This window comes from Tetrao urogallus (genome assembly GCF_951394365.1).
Source record: "Tetrao urogallus genome assembly, chromosome: 1".
Lineage (NCBI taxonomy): Eukaryota > Metazoa > Chordata > Aves > Galliformes > Phasianidae > Tetrao > Tetrao urogallus.
Genome location: NC_136813.1, coordinates 80634137 through 80646204, shown reverse-complemented (window position 1 = coordinate 80646204; position 12068 = coordinate 80634137). Strand labels below are relative to the sequence as shown.

Here is a 12068-nt window from a genome sequence, read left to right as displayed (position 1 = left end):
TTTGTTTTTCACTACCAGCATTTATTAAAATAGCGTGCACAAAAAATAAGCTAGCAGAAATGAACAATTGAATGGAGGCTGAATTATGCTATTAGTACCATTATAGGAACTGCATTTCTAGTACTTAGTATTAGTTTACTCAGAGTAACTTGTTGAGTTTGAATTTCACAGTGGAATAAACATAGAGAGATTATACAACATACTATCTATTCCTAAAGACATTGGAGTTTGATAACCAACAGAGAACTACATGACTGCATAGCTTTTCCCACCTGAATTACATGTGAAAATATTGTGAATAGTAGAAATGTGATCTTAAAAATAAGATTGGCTGTTTCTCACAAGCCTCTGTTACCAAGTTCACCACCTGCCAACCAATGCCCAAGCAGTCCCTGAGTAGCAACCCCCTACTCAGCCATCTCTCCCCAGTTTTATTGTTCAGCACAACACCGTGTGATAAAGGAGCTGATCAGTTTGCTCTAGCTGTCCCGGTTCTGTCCCTGTCCAACTCCTGGTGTGCCCCCAGCTCCTTGCTGTCAGGACAATTCAGGAGATAGATAAGTCCTTGACTTAGTGTAAACACCACTTAGGAAGAAAACAGGACACATGCATTCTGAATATTAATTAAATGAATTAATTCATTACGCTACATATGTATATATTAAAATATGCATATACATACACACAGGGGAAACATTTTATCACCTAAATAGCAATTATGAGACAGTACTTCTTTCATAGGTCAGGTATTTCTTTCATATCTTTCATAGGTCAGTATTCAGGTTATTTTGGCACAAAAATGCATGTGCAAATATGTATAGCTGAAAAAAAAAAACAAACACAAAAAACCCTTGACCTATAAAATACAGATTATTTGAGTGCTAATTAAAGTGCTTCTGCTACCCTGAAATCCTAGTTTTCAAATGTAAATTTACTGTGCAGAATTTTATTACAGTGACTAACTGAAATTGCTGTGATGAAATTCTGTTTCAATTATAAAAGATTTTTTTTTTTTTCTCTTTACTCTGAGAGGAAAACAATTGGGACAGGATATAATTGGGAGATGTGGGAGGTGAAGTCTGTTAATAAATAGCTTCAGAAAAAATAACTGGTAGTAATCTAAGCATGTTTAATTCTTCATTTTTGCAGGAAGTCTTACAAATACCTAAAGTATAGCATGAAACTGTCCTACATTTCTGCTTTCTTACACCTCCAGTTAAATTTGACAGTCTCTATAATAGGTCTGTGTGACAACAAACTAGCTTTGAGTATTCAGAAAAAAGATACATATTTTTTTTCAGCATTGTATCCTGTTCTCAGAAATGACTAGCAATGGATACATAGGAACAAGAAAATAAGTAAGTCTGATTACATGTACTGAAATATTAGCGTGTTTTCACTTACTCTCCTCTGATCTATGGCTCTGAAATTTCTGGAGCCACAGATGGGTGTTTGAAGATCTGTCCTTGGAAACCTTCAAGGTCAGGCTGGATGGGCTCCGAGCACCTGAATGTAGCTGTAGGTGTCCCTGTCCATTACAGAAGAGTTGGTGACCTTGAAGGATCCCTTCCAATTCAAAAAAATATCTGATTCTATGGTATCTTAATAGTTAGCTGTACTGAGTGGATTTTTATCCTGTTCTTTCATCTGGATGCTTGTCTTTGTAAATGTTTAGCAGTATTTTTATGTGCTTTTTGTATGTCTAGAAATACTTGTATGTTCCGGGTTTTTTTATCTATTAAAATTATTAGTAATAAATTTGATATGATTACTGAACTTAAAAATGTGGGGCTGCGCATTCAGAGGAGGAAAAAAACCCTGTTGTGAGGTGAACAGCTATCATTTTATCTCATTTTCAGCTTTAGATTTATCATTCAGAACATGTTGAGACAAGTTAGGCAGTCATACTACAGAATTGGTAAGAAATATTAAATTACTTAATCCACTTATGGAACAGCTTTTTTGTTAGCTTGTAATTTTAAATTAAAAATATTTCCTTTGACATGATTTCTGTTGAAAATGGAAAACCTCTTTAAGTTTAATATAAGCAAAAATGCATTTAGGAAGAGTTAAGTCTAATGAGGGTAAAGCACACAAGAACCATGAACAGAGTATTCAGCCTATTCAAGGCAATTTGACCGACTAAGGTTTTAGATGACTGTGCAAAACCAACTTTTTAAATAAAGTCTCCCAACTATGATTACACAATTTTTAATACTCTAAAATCTCCAAGCCTCTGTCCTCAACTTCAGAGAAACTAATTAGTATGTCCACTAATTGGCTCTTGTCCCAAATATTTCTTAAAAGAGTCATGTTATAGATGTATCATTTTTTGGTTAATTGCTCTTGCTATTGAAGCTTTTTAGTACTGTACTGTGTGAATGTATAAAAAGAGTTTTGAGTTACATATTCTTATTCTGAAGACCAAATGATCTTTGATGAAGATCCTGAGGAGAATTATCATGGATTGGTAGCCCAAAATAATAGCAGAATTAATTTCTGTGAATAAAATATTTGAGGTAATCATTGACTTAAATTTTGCAATTTATATTTGCAAATTATATTTTGTAATTTATTGCTTTTGCTGGTTAAAACTCACAGCAAATAGAGTTAAATGCAGTGCAGATTACTGGTCAATTAAGATTCATATGCTTGCAGTTTGCAAAGAAAGTATGATAAAATTTTCTGTTTGCAGCTTATTTCATCTTCCAGCCTGTATATTTTGTGACTTCTAGCTTTTTATGTTTCTCTATGACCATACATTCAGTAACTTGAATTTTGAGCTTAAGGATTATACTGTGCTATACGGAAGTATACTGACATGATAGTCAATGCTTTTTCAGATATTTATAAATGAATGCATACACACACACATGTATATCTTAAAACCATTTATTTCTTCCTTTTAATGTAACTTCTATGCTGTCATTCAGCAATAATTCATGTTTCATTCATCTTCTGAAGATGGAAAATGTGATTTTGTTACTAGTTGGTGCACTTAATGAATTTGAGTTTAGATCTGTGAGCTAATTCATTTGATTTGACTTTCTGCAACTTCTCTAGACATTAATAGTGATACTTTCTTTTTTGATCAGCAGCTCTTATGGGACAAGCATTTTTTTGTGAGATATACTGAGAGATAGTGTACTCTATGGGGAAAAAAAAACAAGTTCAACATTAGCAGTTCCATCTGTTAATAAAAATTGCCCAAAGTGCCCTCACCTGTTTAAGAACTATTTACATGATCTGTAAATCTTACTATTATTATAAAATTCCTTGGAAGTGTATAGCAATTGCAAAATCTGAAAAATGAACTCTGAGGCACAGCAGGCTTACTTGTAAAGCTACCTTTGGTGCTTGGCTCCACTGCATATGTGGCTCACAGATTTGAAAATGTTTCTGTTTTCAACTAAATTTTATATATACTTTCCAATTTCCTCCATCTAATCTCCACTATACTGATCTGCTCAGTGCCCTATTCAACCTGGCCTTGAACACTTCAAAGGTAGTGTATCCCCAGCTTCTCTTGGCAACCTGTTCCAGTGTTTTACCAATCCCAGAGGGAAGAATTTATTTGTAATTTCTAACCTAAATCTATACTCTTTTAGTTCAAAACTGTTGTTACTCCTTGTCCTGTTGCTACACTCCGTGATAAAGAGTCATTCCTCATCTTTTCTGTACGCCTCCTTTATGTCCTGGAAGGCCTCTAGAATTTCTCCCTGGAGTTTTCTCTTCTCCATCCGGAACCACCTAAATTCTCAAAGCCTGTCTTCATAGGAATAGTGCTCCAGTACTCTGAACATCGTATCTCTTCTCTGGACTCACTCTAACAGGTCCCTATCCTTATGCTGGGGGCCTCATACCTGAATTCAGTACTATAGGTGAGGACTCCAGAGTAGAGGGTGAGGAGAATCTCCACTGACCTGCTGGTCACATTTCTTTTTATGCAGCCTTAGAACCAGCTGACTTTCTAGGCTGCAAGCACACACTCTTGGTTAGCATCAAACTTTTCATCCACCAAAAACTCCAAGTTCTTCTGAACAGGGCTGCACTCCGTTCTTTCTCTGGCCAGCCTGAATTCATGTTTGGGATTGGCCCGACCAAGGTGCATGACCTCGTGCTTGGCCTTATTGAGCTGCACATCTTTCATAGAGGCCCACCTCTCAAGTCTATCAAGATCTCTTTGAATGGCATCTCTTCCCTCCAGTGCATCAACTTCACCACACAACTTGGTGCCATCAGCAGATTGCTGAGGTTGCACTCAATTCCGTTGTCCATGTCACCACAAAGATTTTATGTAACACCAGTAGATGTAACATAATACCAGTTAAGTAGCAGGAGGGAGAGAGAATATAAATCAAAGCAGAAATGTCAACAACTAAACAGGGTAGTGGAAAGAAGTCTATTATTTTCACCAGAATGATGGAGAAATAAGCATCAAATTATATTTTCATGGCTGTTTGAAGTAGAAAGCTGTAGAATTCACAGTGAAGTGTATATGAAAATGAAGAGAACCCTGATTTTATTTTTTATTTATTTATTTTTTTAAAACTTTTTACTCTTGGCCCTTGTATCCATAGTCTTATTCTTGAAATCTCCAATGACAATTAAGCAAAATAGCTTTGATATATGTTTCTCTATTTCTCTTTCAACAAAGAGAAAAGGAATAAAGTCTGCATTTGTTTGTCAATTCCCATACAATACATTAAGAGACTATTTGGTGCTTTTTTGGGTAACTCACTTGTATTTATTTTGGCTAAGATAGAATTAACTTATCTCTATCCTGGTTTTCTGTTATCCATCTTAATGGCCTTTCTGCTTATGGAAGTATTTAAAATACATTTTAATTAAGAACAAAGAGCATTTAAAAGGTCTTTGTCAGAACAGTCTATGTTAAAGTGACTGAAGACCTTATTATGTTATGAATTCAGTTTTAAAAATAAAAAAAAAATAATGAAAAAAATTACATTATTACATTTTCTCTTCCATCTTGGATTCTTTGTCACACAACAATCGCAACTCAGATTTTAGTGTGGAATAATAACCATCAATGGATAAAATTACCTATAGATATTCATCCCATTGGTAACACTATCTATCAAGTACTGAGAACAGACCCAGATTTCTATATCTGTCATATACTTTCAGAACCCTGCTTCTACTTTCTATCAGATAATTTTGTCAAGATTCATTAATTAATACTGAAAATTTATTCTGCTGTGAAATTTTTTACCTTTCTTTATGTGAAGAGCACACTTACATGTTCTTTAGAAACGTGATGACTTGACATTCTACTGTACAAAGTAACAGCACCTGAAATATACATCCCATTAGAATTTGGCTTGTTCTTGGATTGGAATAGGGAAGTGATGAGAAATTGTGGCATTTTAATAGCAAGAAATCTTAATTTTCTTATAGGTGTATGGTGAATGTAATTCAGTTCAATCACAGTCAGTACATTTAACACATCTGTATCAAGTCATCTTACTGTTTAGAGTCATAATTCTTAATTGCTTGAAGAAGGGCCATTCTTTGAAGAAAGTACTGTGCATCTTGTCATTAATAATACTTCAAACAGGGATACATTTCATAGAACAAAAATCTCAATATAATTAGAAAATGGAAAAGGCTGAAATGTTTTCTGATAAATTTAAAAGAATAAATAGCATATATGTTTAAGTAGGTTTTGTGAAAAATGAGTCAAAGAGCTTGTAACAAAAACTGTTCTGTTTTTTCAGGTATAGGTATGTTGAAGAAAACAAGTAAATGAAGGGATGAAATCCTTTTTTTGAATGATTTATTTGACCATACATGTAAAACTAAAAAGCTTCCAATTGTGAGAAAATTGGATTATTCCAGGTAGCTGACTGTCTCAGTTCCTATTTCTTAACTCTTACACTGTTTTAACAATTCTTAGTTATTCTTTTTCTTACCTAGTCTTAGTCTCTTCCCTTAGTCATCTCATACAATTTGTTTCAAGATTTTCACTAGTTTTCAGTTGACTTGAGCATACTTCTAGAGTTATGCACAATTGTCTGTAGCCAGGGAAGTCTGTAGCTTTTCCAGACTTTATGTGTACCAGTTAATTAGTGTTAACAATTACACCAGAGTTATGTGTACCACCTGTATCTGTGGGAGTGGTTGAGTGGTTAAATATAAGCATTTTCTTTTACCATTTCCAGACAATATTTTCAGCATTTTCTTTCATCTGTAATACATTTAGATTCATGCTGCCTGCTTTTGACTCTGTTCAGTTGCAGTGGACTTACCAGTCTACTACATGTGAAAACTGCCAGTTGCAAGGAGAGGGAGATTCATCCAGATGGAAGCATCTTCAGTGTAAATGGATTCACTAAAGAAATCTGCTACTATAATGTAGGGTGCCTCAAATGAGCGAGCAAAAACTGCAGTTTTTCAGATTTTTGATAAGTGAACCTTGAGTGAATTTTCATATGAATGGCAAAAAGAGCCCCTTCCTGATCAAAGATATTTCCACTTGCAAAGAAATTACTAGAATCCTGAATAAACTGAAAATACCAGCCTCATTTATAATGGGGAAGTAGTTAATGGTATAGTAACAAGTGACCTGGACAATATATCAGTTTTATGACCAAAAATGACTGAACCATCCTATGATATTATCATAGTCTTTATTATTGTGAAGAACATTTCAGTCTGAACAGTTATAATTTTACAATTTTAGAGACATGAAATATGATTTTATAATGAGAAACCTTGTGCAACTGATGGGATAAGCAGTAATATCTGTCTTGCCTGGTAGGAACTGTGATTAGATGATCAAATTGCATGCTATTTTCTGAGGCTGTAATTCTGCAAAGGCGGTTTTTCCAAAGGAGAAAACTACACTGAATATAAAATTGCATTTGTTAAAAAGAAATGTTTCTTTAACATTTGATGCCTCTGAATTTTAAAAGTGTTGAGCTAGATTCATAACGTACAGTGAGACAAAGGCAGATTTGAAACGAAGAAAGATGTAATGTAAATAAGAGTGCTACAATAGATCCTAAGTATTTACTGTAAAACTGCTTCCAGAAACTAAGTAATTTCTGAAACTCATAAGGAGTCTTAGTTAATAATACAAAAATTCTTGGAAAATTTACTAGCACGTGCGAATCTTCTCCTTCCTTTGGGAATATAACATAATGGTAGGTGAGCAACCCTCACTCTCCTTGCTTTCTCACCCTGAAGCAGCTGGAAACTCATCATTTAATCACTGTGAATTAATTCAGACAGCTGCCAAGCAAGCCTTATTTTTCCAGTTTCAGAAGATCAAGTGCTTTTTATTTTCTCTTTTTATATTTTTAATTTGAAGCGAAATGTTCCTGAGGGTCTTACACTCTTGACAGCCCCTAGTCTCCCCAGCAGAAAATGGTGAAATATATAAAAACTCACATTCCCATATTTTTATACACATAGGATACGTCTATGTTCATTGGCCAAAAAAAAAAGGAAAAAAAAAAAAAAAGGTCCTAGAGGACTACCTTTGTGTCCAAAGGGTTTTTTTTTTTTTTTGTTTTTTTTTTTTTTTTTTGTTTTTTCTTCCTTCTAGGTCAACCCCTGTTCTCCATACAAAAAAAAGACTAGTTAATTTTCCAAAACACTTCCGATGTGGCTATGTGGCTGCCTTGCTGATTCCCAGCTGGATGTAAGGCAGCTTTCATCAAATATCTGAATTGTTTGGTTTAATTTCCCCTTAGCATTTGTGTCTTCATGCATGTGTTGTTACTCAGTGGATTATATAAACAAATGGGATGTTTTGATTTGACTGCACCCAATCAGCTTTCTTTTGTGCAATAATTAAATTCCTTACTAAGAATAGTTTTTTATTCAAGAAGGAGACTGCATGCATGCACATATGAGCTGGTTTTTTTCGGAAGTATAGTTTTCCCAGTAATACACCACAACAGTCTAATTTCAGCTTATCCGGATTGTTTTTTATTCTCATAAGAATTATGGTTGGAAACCATTCATGGTAGCTATCTCCGTTAGCAAGTCCATGGTTTTGGTCTCAATGTGGTATATGCAATAGCATCAAATTCTATTTTTCTCAGTATTGTAGTAATTCTGAAAAGATTTTATATTATTTCAGAAATAAAGATGCTGGCAGGTGTAGTTTGTTTTTAAACTAATTTGTCTACCATTATTATGTATAAAATTCAGGACTTTAGTTGTTGCTAGTGGATTATTTCAATGTTCATTATTCTTGGGTTATACTGAATATCATACTGAGATACCTAACTTCTTTTTGTTTTTTTTTTTTTTTTTTTTTTTTAATACAATGCATGTGGTAGTACCTGTCCGCTTCCAAATGTGAATATTTAATATGGTGTTTAATGTTCCATTTGCAGCTGAGCTAACAGGAATCTTTGTTATAAATGGGAATGTTGGGAATGTTACAGGAATAACAGTCATCTGCTAGTCGGTGTTTGCATAGCACAATTGGAGTTTCCACTGTTTTGCATTCCATATGCAGGATGAGCAAGAATGCTCAGTTATTTCATATAGCTAAAAAGCACTGATAGAAGTAGTGAAGATACAGCTCAACATCAGATTGTTGCTTCAGATCTGAAAAGAAATAGACTGCGTGCTCTAGAATAACAAGTGGCTAATAATATTTCTGCGTCTGATGGTTATTCTCTAGCTATTGCTCCTTCTTATCACCATAAGCATGGAGGAAAAGAATGTACAATGTTATAGTAACACAGTCCTGAACATTCAGGAACTTGTGTCATCCACAGATATGGTAGTTTTTTTTTTTTGTTTTTTTTTTTATTGTTTACACATCAACAAGCATCCATTTCTCTGCTATGTTTCCTAATGACTGATTCCAGTTCTCTGCAGTCAGTGATGCTGTAAAATTTCAGGGAACATGGAAAATTTATTGTAGCCTCCCAACACCAAATAAAGGGCTTACTGATGCCATTGTGCACAGTCCTTTGCTTATACTTCCTTTAGCTCTTTTCTGATTTTCTTATGTCAGGAAACTGCCATTTTTTTGAATGAGAGGATACAATAGATTGGAGTAGATGCCAAGAAGCTACTTTGATATCCATTTATATTACTGTTTGCTTTTCTCTTTTACATTTCTCAAAATTTTATTAAAGTTGTGCAGAAGATAATCTGCACCATTTTGTAGTTTTCTGCTAGTTTGGGATTTTTTAATGCAATTTCACACAGTATTTACAATAACATGAGAGAAAAGTCTTATCAAAATTACTAGGGAAAATTACACCAAGTATTTGTTCTGCAGAGGAGCAGTTAGCAAGTGTTTGCTTTAAGAGATATCATACATGAGAGAACAGTCTGTGTTGTATCTAGAGGATGAGAGATTTTCAGATGGAGAATTTTCAGTCAGATGACAGATGGAACAATGGTCAGTTTACCTCTTTCTGTAGTAAATTAGGTAATTAAAAGATAATTTGCTGCATAAATGTAATATGGTTGGGTTATTTCTTAATGAAATTTATGTAACATTTAAAAATCTAGACTTGCATACAGTTCAGATGTTGATTTTTCAGCAGGAATATGTGCTGATATTGTCTGTGCATCACTATTTATTTTATTAAAACCAGATTATTGAGGTCATCAGATTTCCAAGCCTGCTTTTATGATGTACCCTTATTTACTAAGCAGCTTTTTTCACATGTAAACAGTGAAGAAGTTAAGTTAGCCTAGCGCACATTCCTTTTTAGTGATCACATTACATCCATTTTAGTTCTAGGATTAAACTTTGACTTTCTGTCCTAAGCTACAGTGAAAGGCTTCAAAAGCTCTACCAAATGTTCTCTTTGCTCAAGTATATTTATGCTAATAAATCATTAAATTTCTTGATATATTTTTTGATGGAGGCCTAAATATAATTTTATGTGTTTGCTTTTGTACTAGCTAGCAAATTAATTAAACTTTGTCAGATTTTTTAATAAATTTATGAGGTGACATTTTCTATATCAAGCCATGTTTGTAGCTTCTGTTTTGTCTTCTAAGATCAGAGTAATTATTAAATACTTGTTATTGATGTATTGGTTTCACTGCAGTGTCAGCATGTAACTTTCAGCTTTCTGATGATATAGTTTTACTAGCTGCTGTAGAAAATAAATTTCTTTCAGTTCCAAAAGAGTATAACAGAACTCTACAGCTACAATTTAAATATTGCAGTTTTTCTGAATGTTTGCTAGATAATTTGAATTTGTGTGTAAAATATCTCATTTAATCTGAATTTAGTTATTTTCCTCAATTTATCTTGGCTAATTAGCAAGTATACTAATATGCAATCCCTTGCATTAGCTGTCAAATTGTTACATAAAAAGTTGTTTTATTATACAAGAAAATGGCATTTTCTGTATTCCTTTCTAGAACTGTCTGAGTAGGTTCTCTTTGCATTACTGTTTTTGATCAGTTTTTAGAAACTGTTGAAAAAAGAACATATACCACCACAGTGATGAGGTCCGAAATGGATCTTGACAGCTACCAAACTGCTTTAGAAGAAGTACTCACGTGGCTTCTCTCTGCTGAAGATGCATTACAAGCACAAGGGGATATATCCAGTGATGTAGAAGTTGTTAAAGAACAGTTTCATACCCATGAGGTATGTATTTGTAATCATCTTCTGTTGGTCATTTATCTACTTGGATCTTGTAAGAAAATAAAAAAGATGTATATTAAACAAATATATGTATTTGTTTATTTTAAATTTTTATTTGTAGAATTTAAAGGCAGTGCTGAATGCAAAATGTTAAAGTGCTTATTTCTCTTTTGTGTTACAAGATTTGAGGAGAGTTTGGGAAAAAAAAAAATTGAAAAATCAGGTTTGGAATATGGTGGAATTGAAGATATTTATCTAAAGTTTGCTCTTCCCCTCCAATGAATTAAACTTAAAACAGGATCTTCTTTCTATTGTCAGGGTTTCATGATGGAATTAACAGCTCACCAAGGCCGTGTTGGTAACGTTTTGCAAGTTGGAAGTCAACTTTTAACAATTGGAAGGCTTTCAGATGATGAAGAAAACGAAATTCAAGAACAAATGAATCTACTCAATTCTCGATGGGAAAGTCTCAGGGTTGCAAGTATGGAAAAACAAAGCAAGTAAGTGATATGCCAGGTAAACTAATATGCATCAAATTTAGCTGGAACAATCCTGAACTTGAGTAACAGCTGTGCATTTTTCACTGTAAACAAGATTCAACCTTACTGCTTTTATTTTAAACTGAAATTTGACGTGTAGTGACACTGAAGCTTATATGCATTTTAAGTATTGCTTTTAATGTTAAAAATAATGTTTAAAAAATTCTAATTAAAATTAGAAATGTTAACATTTCTGTCTTGTTTTGAAATTTTGTTTTCCATAGTAGTATTTATTATAAGAAAGTCCATAAAGTAAAATCTTGTCGTTGTGCTGCTGTAAAGTAATTTATTTTGCTCTGTATGGAGTGTTTAACAGAAGAAATTTATTGAAAGGTGACTTTATTTTTGTGAATTGAATTCCTTCAGCTTTAAGAAAATTCTGTTATGTACCTGTCTTTCACATATCTTTTTCTCAGATTTTATTTTTTTTTTTTTCACACGGAGTCTTTTAATTCCTGTCTAATGCAATAATTCAGCTTCAAACTCAGCTGACTGGATTCTATTTTGCCCTGTGGGATTTTTCACCCTTACTGATCCTTCTGTAAAAAGGAATCAATGGTGAAGTTTACAATTATCATACTGAGTCAAATCCACAGGATACTTTAAAATTAATGAGATGTCACTGTCAGTTTCTTTATAGTTAAGAAGTTAATTACTAAGTATAGCCATTCTATACAATAAATACAAATAAGTGCAGCAACAAACCACCCAAATTTGAAATCTCTGATGGCTTCTTAATTTTTCTCTCAGAAAAATGTACTGTGCAAGAAACTCTTAGGTACACCTGCATAGCAAGTCCTTTTGGATCTGTGATTTCTATAAAAGATTGAATATCTTTGTTAATCAGGATAAGAACAAGCTTTAGAGAAGGTACATGATATACTGAGCATCTTCTCATCTCATTTTTGCTGCTGTAGGTGGGAAAT

General features: G+C 33.5%; 1 protein-coding gene across 1 annotated transcript in view; it reads left to right on the top strand.

Moving 5' to 3' along the window:
• The window catches only part of DMD (dystrophin), a gene marked incomplete at both ends in the record, with an annotated part of 1041552 nt that overhangs the window by 339498 nt on the left and 689986 nt on the right, over positions 1-12068 (top strand). Inside the window, 2 exons of the mRNA XM_079549062.1 lie at positions 10418-10606; positions 10922-11103. Coding sequence (XP_079405188.1) covers positions 10418-10606; positions 10922-11103 — 371 coding nt within the window. The remainder of the gene's footprint in view (positions 1-10417; positions 10607-10921; positions 11104-12068) is intronic.